The sequence below is a fragment of the Emys orbicularis genome, chromosome 3, assembly GCF_028017835.1.
Source record: "Emys orbicularis isolate rEmyOrb1 chromosome 3, rEmyOrb1.hap1, whole genome shotgun sequence".
NCBI classification, from domain to species: Eukaryota; Metazoa; Chordata; order Testudines; family Emydidae; genus Emys; species Emys orbicularis.
Window position 1 is genome coordinate 149316276 of NC_088685.1, and position 18129 is coordinate 149334404.

General features: G+C 37.8%; 1 protein-coding gene across 1 annotated transcript in view; it reads left to right on the forward strand.

Annotated features, from left to right (window-relative positions):
* BIRC6 (baculoviral IAP repeat containing 6) overlaps positions 1–18129 on the forward strand; it is a 332211-nt gene that overhangs the window by 28438 nt on the left and 285644 nt on the right. The window contains exons 3-9 of the mRNA XM_065402120.1: positions 1964–2101; positions 4270–4463; positions 6628–6739; positions 8233–8315; positions 9650–9872; positions 9957–10117; positions 13698–13756. Of these exons, the coding sequence (XP_065258192.1) occupies positions 1964–2101; positions 4270–4463; positions 6628–6739; positions 8233–8315; positions 9650–9872; positions 9957–10117; positions 13698–13756 (970 nt within the window). The remainder of the gene's footprint in view (positions 1–1963; positions 2102–4269; positions 4464–6627; positions 6740–8232; positions 8316–9649; positions 9873–9956; positions 10118–13697; positions 13757–18129) is intronic.

Genomic DNA, 18129 nt, shown 5'->3' on the forward strand with positions numbered 1-18129 from the left:
TAATGAAACTGTACTGAGTTGTTAATTTAATATTAAAGGATTGCATGCCTAATGGGATAATATTTTAATGTAAATCACCATAAAGCAGTAATTACCCTCCACCAAAACTTGATGAGGGATAGTCCAACCTAAAATCTGGGAACAAAAAGGGCACATAGACAGTCTTGCTCCTGCTATCCAGCTGAGGCATTTCAGAAGAGAAACCTGTCCAGCAATCACTAGAGATAGGGATCCATTTCCTGCTCTGTTGTAGTCAACCAAGCAGCAGCTCCTGCTACCCATTCCAGAAACCACTGCCCAGACTATGGAGCCCTTAGATCATGTGCCTTCTAGGCTTTCAAGAACAAGGAAAGAGGGATGAATGGCTAACATGTTGCCTCCGCTAATCAACTAAATTCCCCTACCTTAGAGGTGATTGAAAACACCACCTGGTCATTGAATACCACTTGAAGGAAGCTTGCCCGTCTAGCTCGCGATGGAAGGATGATTCCTGGGGTCTTGTCTAGACTCGGAATTAAGGTGTGATGTTAGCACGTTAGCTAACATATTTTAAGAGTCCATTGTAGACAGTGCAGTGTACTTCTAACACATGCTAAGCTGGTTGAGGAAAGCTAGACTCTAGCAAAATATGTTAGCACATGATAGATAACGTGTTAACATGAGACTGCAATTCTTACTCAGGAAAAGGCCCATGCTGATAGTTAGCTCTGAAAAGAGCTTTCCAAGTCCTCAGGCTTACTGCTACCATTGCCAATTATATGCAGCTTATGCCTTCTGGGTGACTACAAAAGCTTGGTGGGTGTCAAGGCCACATATGAGGACTCTAACTAGCCCAACACACTTCCTTTCCTGGGTTCTGCTCTCGTTTGCTATGTCACTTATGATGTGATACAAACAGTATTCAATTCCATGGCCGTGTCAGTTGCAGCAAGAAGATCCCTGTACCTAAAACAGTGGGTAGTGGACACTTTTCCAAGGTCTGGACTCTTCTCTTTAAAGACTACTGTTTGGGAAGGAATTGGAGATCAGCAGGAACAGCTTCAGGGAGTCTAGGGCCTTATTGCCAAGAAAAAAGCAGGGAATGCTATTTTAATGCAAGAACAGTCTGGTATAGTTACCTTTCATTATTAGAGGTGGTAACACCATCCCCAGAGAGCCCCAGGAAATTTTAAATCAGGTGTTCCAAAGAGAGCATGGGATCAGGTGGAAGAGTCCCTTCATCCATGCCTGGCCCCGTATTCCCCTGTTGTCCTAGGCTTTCACCAGTCTCGCACTCTACATTTATTAACTTTTGGTATGATGCGTCTACAAATCAGGTTCTGTATCTTGTACCCATCTCTAATAGACTGCATGTGATTTATTGGCATGTGACAACATTGTGAGGCTTTCTGCTCTTTCCTTTCTCCCAAATATTCTTTCTCTAAACTCATCACACGATATACTGATAAATTTTCATCTTCTGAAGAGACTGGGGAAGTGTGAGGAGCCATGAGGATTTTAGTTTGCTCTTCCTCTGAGGAGCAGCCTTCGCTTGGGAGACTCTTATTGGTTTGCTTCCGTTGTCTGCTGCTCTTTGGGGAGTGAAAACAACGTACATAATAATGGTTGGTAGGCAGCAACCCAGGAATCACCCCAGGTGGGTGGCACGGTGGGTGCCATTGGGAACTAGTGCTCCTTTTAAATGATCATTTTCAGCTACCTACCAGCCTGCAAGCTAGCACATGGCATTGGGAAGTATTTTTGTTTTTCCCAATTCCAAACTATGAAAGATCTGACAAAACAGCTTCCTCAGAAGATGGCCTGTTAGCATACTGTAGGAACTGTGCAATGTGCTTCGCAAATAAAATACATTTCTTGTCTCTGATATCTTGATCTAGCTACTGAATCCATCAAGTCTTAAATTTTCCAGGATAGTAGCTTCTGTATCCAGACATTAATTTTGTTTCTTTCCACATGTTTTTAGGCTCAGCAACTGTTATGTGCTTGCATAGAGAAGGTAGATGTCTCCAGCACAGAGGGATATGACTTGTTCATCACACAACTGAAAGATGGCTTAAAAAATACCTCACATGAGACAGCAGCAAACCATAAAGTTGCAAAGGTGAAGAAAGTGTCTCCAAAATTCTCTAACATTTCCTTTAAAAAAAAATTGACACTTCATTTCCATTGTATGTTTTAAGGGCGTTTGTAGGTCACTTTTGAATAGCTATACATTAATTCTTATGGGGAAATTGGATTCGCTTAACATCATTTCGCTTAAAGTAGCATTTTTCAGGAACATAACTACAACGTTAAGTGCGGAGTTACTGTAAGTCTATTCTAATCTAATAGTACAGTTGGTCTGAGCAGCTTCACTAGTCTTCCTAGAATGGCTTTCCTTTCCTAACAAGTATAAAATTCATTCTTTCTGTTCCTCTGAGACATGAGTTTGAATTGTAAACTTCCTTGTCTACAGTGTAACAGGATTTGGCCTAAAAGAAAAAAGCCTTCCAATTCCTCAGCAGCAACAACAAAATGTAATTGAAAGCAGTTAACCAATTTTAAAATCTTTGCCTAACTCTTCACATCAACATAAAATAAATATTTATGTAGTATCCATAGGTTAGGCTCTTTACAAGCAGTAAGAAAGACCCCAAAGTTTACAGTCAAAATACAGAACATACAGATAACAGAATGGGTAAAGCGATGCAACACTTCTTTTCAACTTTTAAAATGTAATTTAAATGCTTTTGCCCAAGTTGTTTCGACAAGGGGCTGGTCTGTAGTGTTTCAGTCTTAATCCAGGGGATTTGTGGCCATTAACATGATAGTCTCAGGGACTGACTGGTTGGGCTATTGCTTCAGTATGAAATGCTCTATTGCAGTGATACTCAGACCTCAGTGGTTGAGGAGCCAAATTAGCAATCAACATTACCCAAAAGAGCCACAGTAATAGCTGGCTATAGTACTATATATTCATATTAAAACAGTATGACAGGGTAAATATTGTGAGTGTGTATAAAATCCATCCTCTCAGAAAATAAGTTAATACTTCAGTGCAAGTTGATAAGTTAGTTGTTGTTTAATAACATAGTAAAAAGACCCTGATTGGTTAATTTGCACTTGATTGCAAGTATGTGGAGCACACAGCAACTAGGTAAAGTAGCACAAGAGTACATTTAAAAGTGAAGTGTCCAAAGGAACCGTTGGATTCTCCTAAAATTGATGCATTTTGAGTAATCTTTGAATTTATGGAAATTTAGTGTACCTGTTAGTTACCTTTGCTGAAATTCTATATTCTGTATCATACCAGAAACCATATTGTTTTGCAATTACTTTAGCAGTAGGCATACCAATTTACACTTAAAAGTGGACACATGTTTAGTCCTCTAACAAACTTCCTGATTTCTCTACAAAACGTAATACTGTATTGAAAGCTGAAGATTTGAATAAAGGATGATCTGCCTCTTTAAATGTTTTATAAACTTTTTTCTTTAAAAGTTAAATATCAGATCTCTATTTCTAAACTATTTTCTGAGTAGGCATCAAACTTGACCTCCAAAGACTTGCAAACAAGTGGTGGTTTAAAAATCCCCACTAAAATTCTACAGAGCAACTGTATGACTTCAGGACTTTTATTTGTAAAATACATTTCTTCAGACATTAAAGACACTTCTGACTGAGAACTAAATTGGGATATAAAAAAGCATATTAAGTTTTAAGGTTTCTCATGTTTTTCCTGCTTTTATAACTCAAATGACTCAACTATTTTTTATTATAATTCACCAAAAAAAATCTTAATAGAGGCATTTTTAGAGCTCACATTGCTGAGTTTGGCTGTCATGTGCAGTATTGAGTGGTATAATCAAATGAGATTACAAACTAATAAAAGCAGCAGAGAGTCCTGTGGCACCTTATAGACTAACAGACATATTGGAGCATGAGTATTCACCCATGAAAGCTCATGCTCCAATACGTCTGTTAGTCTATAAGGTGCCACAGGACTCTTTGCTGCTTTTACAGATCCAGACTAACATGGCTACCCCTCTGATACAAACTAATAAATGCACTCATTTTTCATGAGCTGCAGTCTTAAAAAATTGAACAAATATTTTTGAGTTTTTGTGTTGTATTAGCATTCTGATGCTAGCATCAATGACACACTTATTAAACACAAGACTAGCTATTAGTATTTCTTGATTCTTGTTTGATTTCCAGGTGAAACATTTGTATTGTAATTTCTTGTAATAACTTTCTGAATATCAAATTGGACATTTTTTCTTAATTCAGTGGGCAACAGTTACGTTCCATCTTCCTCATCATGTATTGAAGTCTGTCGCCAGTGCCATTGTAAATGAACTTAAGAAGATAAATCAAAATATTGCTGCCTTACCTGTAGCCTCCTCTGTGATGGATAGGTTATCTTACCTCTTACCCAGTGCGCGACCAGAACTTGGCGTGGGACCTGGTCGATCTGTGGACAGGTACATTAAAAAAATGTTAATGGTGAATTTTACCTTTTGTCTGGATCAAAGTAGATTCTGGTTTCTTCAATAAGGAGAAATTGGATTTATCCATCTGCGAGAAAAGAAAATGGGGAATGCAGAAACTGGTTAATGTGTAAAGGTTTAGTGTAAATGATTTTTTACAAATTTTGGCATTATTAAATAAAACTACTGCTTCTCCAAAGATACTATCTCTGTGGATTCATCTCTCCTGAGTGTTACTTCCTTAGTGGAATACTGGTTGAATTCCCCTAGCTCTTAAATTTGTGTGCCATCCCCTGCAGAGTATAAATGCTTCCTTTCAAGCCTTCCCAGCACTTCCTTTTCAGCAGCAAATGGAGAAAACTGCACTTGCCTGGCTATCGCTTGATCTTTTCCTGATTCCAGCAATGCCTCATTAGGGTTAAGATAATAACTGATACCTGCTTGCCAGTTAGGTTGCTATAGTTGTATTTTTTTAGGCTGTTGCTTAATAACTTTTGTCATGTTTCTGTATTGATATTTATTTGGAGTGAAGTGTCAAAACCACTTCCTTCAGCATCTATATTTTTCCTTAATCTTCTCTGCAAGGTTTAACTTCTCCAGGTCCTGCTTATATTGTTGGATTTCCCAAGTTCACAGCTTGAGTTGATATGACTACAAATTGATGTAGTGGCTGTCAGAGTGTTATGAGAGTTGTTTACGTCTGTTGTGGTAGACATCATAGCACATACATTCGCTCATATACCTAGTATAGACCACCAAACTTAATTCTTATGCACAACAATACTGCAACACTGTTTTTATACTACAGTTTCACAAATAAAGAGCTATTTATAGTGTCTTCACTTGGCAGCAGAAAACTCCTTGGACTGATTTTGGAGATGGGAATAAAACCATCTTGAATTCCCAGTTTCATAATTTCTTGTTTCAAGCATGTTAAGCAAAAGGGTACATCTACATTTGCAGTACCGACACTGCACACCTATTTAGCATGGGTATAAATAGCAGTGTAGACAGTGAGGCACTGCTTAGGTGAGTAGATTGCCCTACATGCCTGAACCCCCAGGAAATATACCTTACACAGGCTCACTACATGCTCAGGCAGTGCCTCCCACATCTGCACTGCTATTGTTAGCAGTATAGTGTCCCACTGCCAGTGCCTTTCCCTGCTGCAGTGAAAGGCTCTGGCAGCAGAATAGACTCTGTCAGGGGAGAGGCAGTGGGGAGCTGAAACTTTGTTCAGGAGTGCTGTGTTTTTCTCATCTGAAACTCTAAAGAACGAGAGGTGATGAGGTGGGGGCAGTCCTCCATTCAACAGCACCAGCTCCCACCATAGTACAATTCTTGTTACCTGCAAAGGTGTCTGGGATATGATGCACTATGGGATGATATTGGGTCACTTAGTGAGTGGTCCAAAAAATTTCGGACCACTGTATTATACAGTACTCAATCCTCTAAGACCCATATGTGGAACATACTGAAAAGATAAACAGTGGTGGAAACTAGAAAAGATACAGGCTTCATTACTTTAGCATGAATAAAGGTTTATGTAACCTCAGCTGCATAATTGAGAATTTTTAGTTTTGTTTTAGTATTTGTAGCATACAATGTATTTATGATGTAGCATATTGTCTTACATGGACTTGGCATAACTTCAGTTAAGTTTGAGCTAAAATAATGACCTTTTGGATACTGCAAAGTATGTATCTCCATCCCTGGCATCCTGGGCTGGTTTTGGTAGCAAAGATTTTTCAGTGGGATTTTCAGATAGTTGTATGCCTCATTTTTAGGGGTTAGCTAGGTTTTGAATATCAGACAGGGAGAATAATTTTGGTAGTGTTTAATGCTTATTCTTTTCCATCTGGCTGAAGAGTGCATAGTGGATTACAGTACATTCAAACTTTATTCCTGCATTTGAAATTTGATCACGTATGTATTGCCTCATATTTAATTTGTTTGAAGAAATATTCTGAAATCCAAGTGTTGATAAATCATCCTTTCCCATAGTTTTCCTGATAGTTGTAAAAATGGCTAATTTAGTTTGATTTTAATTTTATCTGTTTACTGATGGCGTTTGCTTTCTTAGATGTTTGTACAGCCTGTAGTCATTTAATATTGTTCTAAATGACACTTTGGATAACATAAAATCTCTCTTTTATAGGTCCTTGATGTATAGTGAGGCTAACAGACGAGAGACATTCACCTCATGGCCTCATGTAGGGTATAGGTGGGCGCAGCCAGATCCCATGGCTCAAGCTGGGTTCTATCATCAGGTAAAAAGATGATGCGTTTTGGATATAAATACATTATTGCCATATTTTACACTAAAAGAGATGCAGAGGAAAGGTATGAATGCTCTTCAAAGATAAACTTCTCAATGGGTTCCTATGCTTGGATCGGTTCCTAGCACACGATCAGGCAGAAACTCTTAGCTCAAGAATTTTGAAGTAATTGAGCACTTTCTAGCTAGGAGGTGTCTCGTGCTTTCAGTGCATTTCAGTCCAAAGTCCAGTTCTTTTTTGACTATGGTCAGTGGAGGATAATGATCTGAGTTCCCATATATGTAGCACTCTTTTAAATCTATATTTCTGGCAAAAAATAATTACTCAAGTTCTGTTAGTCATGTATATTACATTAATTTCTTTTCACATCACTAGATTACTAAACAATTTTTGTGTAACTGAAAGCTTTCTCCTTTATGAAGAGAGCTTACATAAGGCAGAAAAAGCAAAAAGTTTGTGATCTGAATTCCTTGTTCACTAAATTACACTGATTTAATGGGACTAACATTTTAAATTTTCCTTAATGTGGTGTAGGTTCAAAACACATCTAGGGCTAGTTGAATAATTGGTTAAATATAATCGCTTTTTTTTTTATGTTGTTTCCCCATGCTTTTCATTAACTCTGTTAAGTTTCTAGCACTTTCTTACAGATAGTCTTCACTATGTAAATCCATATGTGGTACAGTAGATCTTTTAGTTTATTGTAAGGCTAGCTTACATCCACTGAAATAAGCATTATTTGCCAACTACTAAGCCTGTTAAATGCACTTAAAAGGGAAGTCTTTTTTTGCAAGGCAGCCTAAAAAAAACTCTTTACTGTTAGACCGTACATGCTTGCTAGCAATTTTCAACCAAGTGTCCATAAGAACAAATGCAGCATCATGAGAAATATCATGGAGTTGCATTTAAATGTTTCCTAGATATACTGTACTTTAATGACTTGGGGAACAAAGGGAAAAATGCTAAGTAAGGAGATTAAGTTCTTGTATGAGACACAAAATGCAATGGAATATTTGCACTCTAACAGATTAAGCAGATAGTTTAACATTTCCCAGTCTTTTAGGTTTTATTTAAAAAAAATTGCAGATATGTTAACAAAATCTCAGCATTATTTATCAGCTGTCTTGTATCATATAGCTGTGTGACTTTTTTCAACAAAAATTACTTAAAGTAATTACTCTTCTTTCTTGTTTGAGACCTAGCATCATCTCTGATATTCCTTTATCTCCAATGGCTTGGGCAGAGAAGTTTTGCAGTGCTCAGTCTCTTTTACATAGTAGCGTAGTGTTGTACTTTTTCAATTTAAAATACTGCCTCTTGCTATCTAAACTTTTGTGCAGCATATGGATGTAATGCTTAAATCTTCCTGTCAGAAATAAAGTTTACAGTGTATACAAAAGAATCAAATAACTGGTTAAATTGTTTCTTTTCAAACTGATATGTTGACATTGATGCAAAACTACTTCCCTCTCATCTTTTTATAGCCTGCTTCATCAGGAGATGACAGAGCCATGTGTTTTACCTGCAGTGTGTGTTTGGTGTGCTGGGAGCCTACAGATGAACCTTGGTGAGTCTAAGTGTGGAATGTGAGACTTATTTTGCTTTCTGTATGATATGAAAATATATTAGATAAAAAAAATTAAGTGGAGCACTGTGGTAGACATACCTTGCCTGAGTTCTTCTTATGCATTTGTATTTAGAAAGTTTTGAAGCAATGGATTTCCAAAAAATACCAGTTTTAAATGCAAACTGTCCCGCCATTTTAAGTAACACTTTATTGCACTACCTATAATACAGGAAAAGAATGAAACTGTGCTTGGTGAAAGCTCTTGGTTTTTCTCTTTCATTTGGAATACCTTTAAAATTTAATGGTCTTTCTTCTGACACTCTAGGTTTACCTAAAATTTCTTCACCTGTAAATACTTGATTTCAGGATTCTGTGTCAGGTGTGACAGTTGATGGTTACTGATATAAAGTGTAATAAGGCAAACGGGTTTGAATATTTGGATCTTACCGCCTTTAAATAAAGGGATCACTAGTTTTCAAATGACTTGTTAAATGTATGCATGAGTGCATTTCTTTACCTGTTTCTAGGTGCCTGATCTAACTTTGTCTTAAATACGTGTCTTAAATTGTCACATTCCCTAAATTACATTCTGGCTAGCTTGATATTTTTTTATTTTTTTTAGTTTTAGCCCTTTACTTATTCTTTGCCCCTTTTACTACACTTGATGATTTTCTCTTCTTTGGTACTATCCGTCAGGTGTTAGAATTATGATTCTTTTCAGTGTCTCCACCTACTGCACAAATTTAATTCAGAAATCTTTCACACTTGTCTTACTAGCTTTTTTTTATTTTTATTGGTTAAGACTCTACACTTCTCAGTGTCCCTTTCTGTAGAGAGAAATGTAGAACTGAACACAGTACTTAACTTACTAAAGCAACATAAAGAAATCTGGTATTACAAGCAATGATACTGTATGTACTCTTGAGTTAAATTTTCTCTCTTGTTATAGCATCTTACTGCTTGCTCTTTTGACATTAGTATCCAGTCAGAGCCCAGCAGTTGCCATGATAACTTCATGGTTATTTCTCCTAATGGTGTATGCAAATCCCCCTGCAGTTTGATACGCGGAATTCCTTTAAGCATTTCATACAATATGGTTATTGAGAAATAACCACAAACTAAGGATCAGTAACAGTATTCTTATGCTCTGGTTAAAACAATTTCCTCCTTGTATGATTCAGCTCTTACAGGTTGAGATATTACTTGTGGATTATGTATATAGTGTCTTCACAAACATGGAAATTGATCTTAATAGTTAGTAGTTGGTATTCTAATGCAAACTTGCTGCTATGAGAAGCCAATGTTTTGATATTTTATTTTTTTAATGCACAAAGGTCTGAACATGAGAGACATTCCCCAAACTGCCCATTTGTCAAAGGTGAGCACACACAGAATGTACCCCTCTCAGTCACACTCGCAACAAGTCCAGCACAGTTTCCCTGCACAGATGGCACTGACAGGATAGCCTGCTTTGGATCGGGAAGTTGCCCTCACTTTCTAGCTGCAGCAACAAAACGAGGAAAGATCTGCATATGGGATGTTTCCAAACTTATGAAGGTACATCTTATTTAAGAATTCAGTAGTAATAATTGTTTTGTCAGATTTAAATCAATGTACACCTCTACATTTTTATTTGTTTAGGTTCACTTAAAGTTTGAGATCAATGCATATGATCCAGCAATTGTTCAACAGCTTGTGTTGTCAGGAGAACAGAGCTCAGGGGTTGACTCAAGGAGACCAACGTTAGCATGGCTGGAAGATTCCTCTAGCTGCTCAGATATACCAAAATTGGAAGGAGACAGGTATGCTAACCTTCCAAATTTAAAAATATCTTTTTAAAATTTTCTATCTTGGATAATGGATTAGAAATGCCATTAAACTTATTCACACTTAGTTAGAAAGCAGAAGTAATTGATTCATCATTTGCTTATTCATGGAGATGGGAGTGGAATGTGGAGTGGTGATGCTTATGTACTACCATGTGATGTAAAAATGTCACTGAAGTCCCGTCTGGTGAATGATTGTTTTTCTTTCAAAGCTTATTTTTTACCCCAGTTATATTTTAAAATACTTTCCTCACCTGTCTTAATGTGTGCAGTTTTTACCTTGCAGGTAGAAGAGAGATATTATCAGAGTTTGCTTGAAATATTGTGATGCACGAAGCTAGAAATGATGTGGGGGAACTTAAGTTTCAAGAATAGATCTTCATTTTAATCATATGGGATAGTAGTTAAATGCAAGTATTCTAAAGCTTTTGGAAAGTGTAGTTTCTAATCATTATGCTTTGAAATCAAGTAAAATTATTTAAGAGCTGCCAGACCTTGTTTTTTCCATGTCTTATTAATCTGTTGTATGTACAGCGCTTTTAAAGTACAAATTATTATGGAAGTACTAAGAACTGTAATTCTTTCCTTACTACTTATCTTGGTTATTAAATATGTGTGTTTATAGAATCATATATGTTTGCAAGGCCTGTCCTGAGGCATTTCAATTTGTTAGCTATGACTTGATGCAGACTGAAGAGATGCTATCAAGCCAAGGAAAGGATGGCAGTTGCCAAAAAAACCCTTGCATATATTCACAACGAATACATCTCTGTAGTCTGTGAGATCTTATCACTATATCCAAGCATCATAAATTAATGTAGACTTTCTTTCTCTCGTGCCCATAAAACAATCATTGATGGAAAGCTCCTGGGGAAGTGAGTGTTGAAGGGTGATGTGATGAAATTTTCTGTCACCTTTCTAAACATTTTCACTGAACTTCAGGAGATCCAGAAAGCAATAGCCAGTCTGCATGGAAGCAGAAATTTATTTTTCTTTTTAACTGAAATTCATCTTCAAGTGTACATCCCTATTGGTGTTCCACGTAGGATGTGTGTGTGCCTGTGCACTCTTGACAGCAGATTATAAACAGCGTCTGTGCCTGCCCAGTGCAGCACTGTGTGCTCCCACGTGTGGGCAGTAGCGAGGCACAGACCTGCCACTTCTTAAGTTCCTTCTCTACTACCTGAGGCTTGACATGGAGCAACTGCAGTGTCTACTGCTTCCTATCTGTTTTCCCACCTTGCTTTCTTTTTAGCTTTATTTACTCTATTTAGTGTGTGTGTTTTTGTTTTTTGTTTTGTTTTAAGTTCATTTTGTGCATGGAGGGGGCCCCCACTGAATTTAACTCCTCAACTTTTGTGGTCTATGGCTTTTCCCCATTCTGCCTAAGTCCTCGGGTTCAAACCCTGCCAGACTTGCCACAGGTCTCTTCCCTGTAGCAATGGGCACTCCAGCTGTCTCCGGTGCCTTGAAGAATCGTAGAAGTGCAGGGCTGGAAGGGACCTCAAGAGGTCATCTAATCCATTCCCCTATGCTAAGGCAGGGCCAAGTATAGCAAGACCATCTTTGACAGGTATTTATCTAACCTATTCTTAACCTCCAATGATGGAGAACCTCCTTTGGAAGCCTATTCTAGTGCTTAATTATCCTTATAGTTACAAGGTTTTTCCTCTTATCTAACCTAAATCTCCCTTGCTGCAGATTATGCCCATCACTACTTGTCCTATATTAAGTGGATATGGAGAACAATTTAACAGCCCTTAACATATTGAATGACCGTTATCAGGTCCCCCCCCTTCAGGCTTTTTTTACCCTCAGTTCTAAACATGACCAGTTTTTAACCTTTTCTCGGAGTTCAGATTTTCTAAACCTTTTATCACTTTTGTTTCTCTCTTCTGGACTCTCTCCTGTTTATCCACCACTTTCCTGAAGTGTTGTGCTCAGAATTGGTTCCCATCTGAAGTCTCACCAGTGCTGAGTAGAGCAGGACCGTTACCTCCTATGTCTTAAATACAGCACTCCCGTTAATATACCCCAAAATGATAGTAGCTTTTTTGGCAACTGCAGTACATTGAATATAAGTCAATCATATGTGATCCATTATAACACCCAGTTTCTTTTCTTCAGTGCTTCTGCCTCTCCAGTTACTCCCCATTTTGTAGTTGTGCATTTGATTTTTCCTTTCTAAGTATAATACTTTTCACTTGTCTTTATTGAATTTCATCTTGTTAATTTCAAACCAGTTCTCCAATTTGTCAGGATTGTCATTTTTGTATTCTAATCCTGTCTTCCAAAGTGCTAACAACCCCTTCCAGTTTGGTGTCATCTGCGAATTTTATAAGCACTCTCCGCTCCTTTATCCAAATCGTAAATGAAAATACCGAGAATGTACCAGTCCCCTGCGGGGCCCCACTAGATATGTTTCCCCCAGTTTGACAGCAAACTATTGATAACTACTCTTTTGAGTATGGTCTTTAAACCAGTTACACACTCACTTTATAGTAATTTCATCTAGACCATATTCCTCTAGTTTGCTTGTGAGAATGTCATGTTGGCACTGTCAAAAACCTTACTAATTTTAAGGTATCATGTCTACAGCTTTCCCCCTATCCACTAGGCTACTAACCCTGTCAAAGAAGGAAATTACCATATATACTCTATCATAAGCCAGTTGGTTTATAAGCTGACGCCCCCCCCCCCCCCCCCCCCCCGCCTTCCCCCAAGATGGATAAGTAAAAATGGCAAATTTTTATGACTCATTCATAAGCCGACCCTGTAATTCAGGGGTTGGCAAACTTTGGCTCCCGGCCCATCAGGATAAGCTGCTGGCAGGCCGAGACGGTTTGTTTACCTCGAGCGTCCGCAGGCACCAGAGGACGCTTATTGCCCTCGACTTCCAAGATGCCTGCTTTCATGTCATTGTTCATCCCTTCCTCAAGAGTCTTCTGTGGTCTGTTATAGGTTCAGAGCATTACCAGTACAGTGTCCTTCTCTTTGGGAATCTCCATGGCTCCAAGGGTCTTTATGAAGGTCCTGTCAGCAGTAGTGGCTCACCTGCGTCAGTAGGGCATTGCAGTCTTTCCATATTTGGACGACTGGCTCCTCAGAGGCCACTCCATCAGTACTGGGAAAGATCTCTAAGAGAATTCAGATAATAAAAGCATCCCAGTCTTGCCCTCTGGACATGGTACAGCATAATACTTCGTTAATAGGGAGGTAGTATGAACACTTCGCTACCTAAATGTTATTGAATGACTTCTGTTACTCTGAAGGGAGTGTAATCTGTTGGTTATTGCATAAGAATAGGAATTGAGAACCCTGAATTCTAATTCTAGCGGGGCCCATGACATTGGACAAGTTTGTCAGCCTGCTCATGCCCCAGTTTCTGTTTTTAAAATAGGCATAAAACCTATTGTATCTCATAACATTGTGAGAATTAAAGTTTGTACAATCTTTGATGTATAGAGGCTGAGTAAATGCAAAGTGTATAATCCATGATTGCAAGTGTTGCAGCTGTCATGTTTTAAAATCTCATTGAGCTGTGTTGTGCTTTTAGTGATGACCTGTTGGAGGATTCAGACAGTGAAGAGCATTCCAGATCAGAATCTGTGACAGGTGGGTATGATATTTTTGAACACTGTATGCAAAAATCTGTTAGGAATTTAAGGATTTGTGAGTTAGGCAATGAAGTTAATTTGAACTCTGCTTTCTTGCATGTATATATGAAAATATAATCTTGGATCACCTTTACAGCTACAATACATGTACACACTTCAGTCTGTGACAAGCTAAAGCTTTGGGAAAATGGCAAAATACACTTCACTTACATAAAATTCCATGGCAAGGAGTTAAAATCACATTACAAATCTTTTGTTGTGGAAAGAACTAATAGTAAAAGTAATAGTGGCATACAAATGTGTTCGCATTTTAAATAGCACAAAGCATTAGAACAGCATAATCAACTGGGGTTTATGACCGTGAAGTAATGTAAAGTTAAATGAAGTTAGATCTAGGCATTTGAAAATAAGAAATTATCATTCAGCTAGTGAAATTGTATGTTAGATGAAACTGGAAGGATGTTAAATTTCAAAATAGCATTCAAGTTCTTCTCAAAATGTGTTAATGGGGAAAAAAATTATCACTGGGGAAGAATGTGCAGTCCTGTATGAAAGTAGTGTCTGAAAAGTGTTAATGCAGTATCTGAACAGCTCATATAACCAAAAAGGCACATAAAATTTAAGCTAAGGTAAAAAAGGAAGCAAAATATTGATAGTTTGAATTTGGGTCTGGATCGTCCCATTTCTGGAACTGAGGAAATAGAGTTCTGTGGGAGACTTAAAATCAAAATGTGAAATGTCAACTTTAGCAGTTGCACAGTAACTTTCAGTTGTGAAAATCTTTTTCCATAGTGACAAAATTACTAAGGACCCAAAAGCTATATTGAATTATAAAGGTTCTTGGGTTTGTTTCTTGCTGTTTCTCACCAGTAGGTATAAAACTTCATGTTCTTTTGCCTTACTGGAGTCTATACGGGGTTTGTTATTTTTATTCTTGTAATGCTTGTATGCATTATCTGTTTTCATTTAATTTTATTATAACTTTTACACATCACTGGTTAAATGAACAGTTGCTGGACAAGGACAACAAGAATTTGAAATAGACTACTGACTGTAGTTGACATTTTTTGCTCCCTGTAGTATTGCTACAGTGAAGATTGAGATGTAAAACTATACTTTTTAAAAAATTCTCTGTAGCGCTTTTTATTTGAAAAAAAGAAAATACAGTGAGCGAACAACTTTGATGTCTTTCAGATTTTGACTTATTTATATCATGCCATTTTGCATGATGTTTCATAGACAAAGCAAGGAGGTAGAGAAGAGGGGACAAGAGTAAACTCACAGCTACACACATTTTCAGTTGTGTTGGTAAATTGAGAATAAGGTAGGACAGGAGTGAAGAGCAAACTTAAAAAGTCTAAAGTCAGGAAATTCAGAAGTGAGATTCCCACAGCAACCTTGAATTTCCAAGAGTTTTTGGATAGAACAGTGTTTGTGAAAGGTACCTGAAGGCTAAATTTCTCTGTCCTTAAAAAACTTCAGTTTAAACCCAGCTTCATTCTAGCGGGACCACCTTTTAAGACTGAGAGGTGCACTAAATGTATAATTGTAGTATCTGGAAATGGTATCCGTCTGAAGCAGAGTAGTAGGATGAGCAGCAAAAAGGATGCCATGATCAACTTACTGCAGCTGAATTTTTGTAGTTAAGGGTAATGCCAGTAGTTAAACTCAACTTTACAAAAATGTGACTTGCATATTCCTTTTTGGTTATCTGACTTTGCTATCTAGTAAAATCTTTATTGAACAACACAAATTGATTACATGACTATCAATAAAATAACTCTCAAACTGAGGCAAAGGAAAGTTTCAGTTTATTTCTAACAAGTTTTGTACTGTTGAGAAGTAGAAACTTTTTTCTGCAATATTATCAGTTTTATATTAAATAAAAATTGTTAAAGCTTTAGAAGGGAAACACTGGAAAGTCAGGAAGTGACAGCCCCCTAAATCTTAATTCTATTCGCTTGTATAGATGTATTCTGATAGTTAATTACATGATCACAACTGCTTTTTGCAAGACCTCTTCATTTTCTGTGCAAAGTGAATAAGGTCGGGGTCCTCACTGAAATGTCAAAGGACAGGGTGGGGAGGGAGAATAGAACTGCCTCACTAGCTCTACATTCTTCAGTTTGCACTCTGAATGAGATAGGGTTCTTACAGGAAAACTGTGATCATGTAATTAACTATATCATAATGCATAAGAACAAGGGAGTAGACTTGAGGTGTAGAAATCTGGATCTTCAAGTTTAAATGCTAGAAAAGAAGAATCTCAGGGTTATTTTCCTTCAGCTGTGTTTCAGCCTCTTCTTCCTGGGCTGGTATCAACCTATGACTTTTGTTTGCAATCATTCATGTTTACTAAATAATGCAAAGGTTCTGCAGCTTCTCCGAGTCACTTTTTAAAAATTTTGTCCTTGCATTGTTCCAGTTTAATTAGACCAGGTTATATTTCAGCATTGATGGTGGTTCTTTCATATCTTAGAACATAAGAACATAAGTGATCTCTCTCCTGCCATCCATCTCCATCCTCTGACAAACAGAGGCTAGGGACACCATTCCTTACCCATCCTGGCTAATAGCCATTAATGGACTTAACCACCATGAATTTATGCAGTTCTCTTTTAAATGCTGTTATAGTCCTAGCCTTCACAACCTCCTCAGGTAAGGAGTTCCACAAGTTGACTGTGCGCTGCGTGAAGAAGAACTTCCTTGTATTTGTTTTAAACCTGCTGCCTATTAATTTCATTTGGTGGCCCCTAGTTCTTATATTATGGGAACGAGTAAATAACTTTTCCTTATTCACTTTCTCTACACCACTCATGATTTTATATACCTCTATCATATCCCCCATTAGTCTCCTCTTTCCAAGCTGAAAAGTCCTAGCCTCTTTAATCTCTCCTCATATGGGACCCATTCCAAACCCCTAATCATTTTAGTTGCCCTTTTCTGAACCTTTTCTAGTGCCAGTATATCTTTTTTTTAGATGAGACCACCACGTCTGTACGCAGTATTCGAGATGTGGGCGTACCATCGATTTATATAAGGGCAATAATATATTCTCAGTCTTATTCTCTATCTCCTTTTTAATGATCCCTAACATCCTGTTTGCTTTTTTGACCGCCTCTGCACACTGCGTGGACATCTTCAGAGAACTATCCACAATGACTCCAAGATCTTTTTCCTGACTTGTTGTAGCTAAATTAGCCCCCATCATATTGTATGTATAGTTGGGGTTATTTTTTCCAATGTGTATTACTTTACATTTATCCACATTAAATTTCATTTGCCATTTTGTTGCCCAATAACTTAGTTTTGTGAGATCTTTTTGAAGTTCATCACAGTCTGCTTTGGTCTTAACTATCTTGAGCAGTTTAGTATCATCTGCAAATTTGCCACCTCACTGTTTACCCTTTCTCTAGATCATTTATAAATAAGTTGGATAGGATTGGTCCGAGCACTGACCCTTGGGGAACACCACTAGTTACCCCTCTCCAGTCTGAGAATTTACCATTAATTCCTACCCTTTGTTCCCGGTCTTTTAACCAGTTCTCAATCCATGAAAGGACCTTCCCTTTTATCCCATGACAACTTAATTTACACAAGAGCCTTTGGTGAGGGACCTTGTCAAAGGCTTTCTGGAAATCTAAGTACACTATGTCCACTGGATCCCCCTTGTCCACATGTTTGTTGACCCCTTCAAAGAACTCTAATAGATTAGTAAGACACGATTTCCCTTTACAGAAACCATGTTGACTACTGCTCAACAGTTTGTTTTTTCTATGTCTGACAATTTTATTCTTAACTATTGTTTCGACTAATTTGCCCGGTACCGACGTTAGACTTACCGGTCTGTAATTGCCGGGATCACCTCTAGAGCCCTTTTTAAATATTGGCGTTACATTAGCTAACTTCCAGTCATTGGGTACAGAAGCCAATTTAAAGGACAGGTTACAAACCTTAGTTAATAGTTCCGCAACTTCACATTTGAGTTCTTTCAGAACTCTTGGGTGAATGCCATCTGGTCCCGGTGACTTGTTAATGTTAAGTTTATCAATTAATTCCAAAACCTCCTCTAGTGACACTTCAATCTGTGACAGTTCCTCAGATTTGTTACCTACAAAAGCCAGCTCAGGTTTGGGAATCTCCCTAACATCCTCAGCCGTGAAGACTGAAGCAAAGAATCCATTTAGTTTCTCCGCAATGACTTTATCGTCTTTAAGCGCTCCTTTTGTATCTCGATCATCAAGGGGCCCCACTGGTTGTTTAGCAGGCTTTCTGCTTCTGATATACTTAAAAAACATTTTGTTATTACCTTTGGAGTTTTTGGCTAGCCGTTCTTCAAACTCCTCTTTGGCTTTTCTTATTATATTCTTG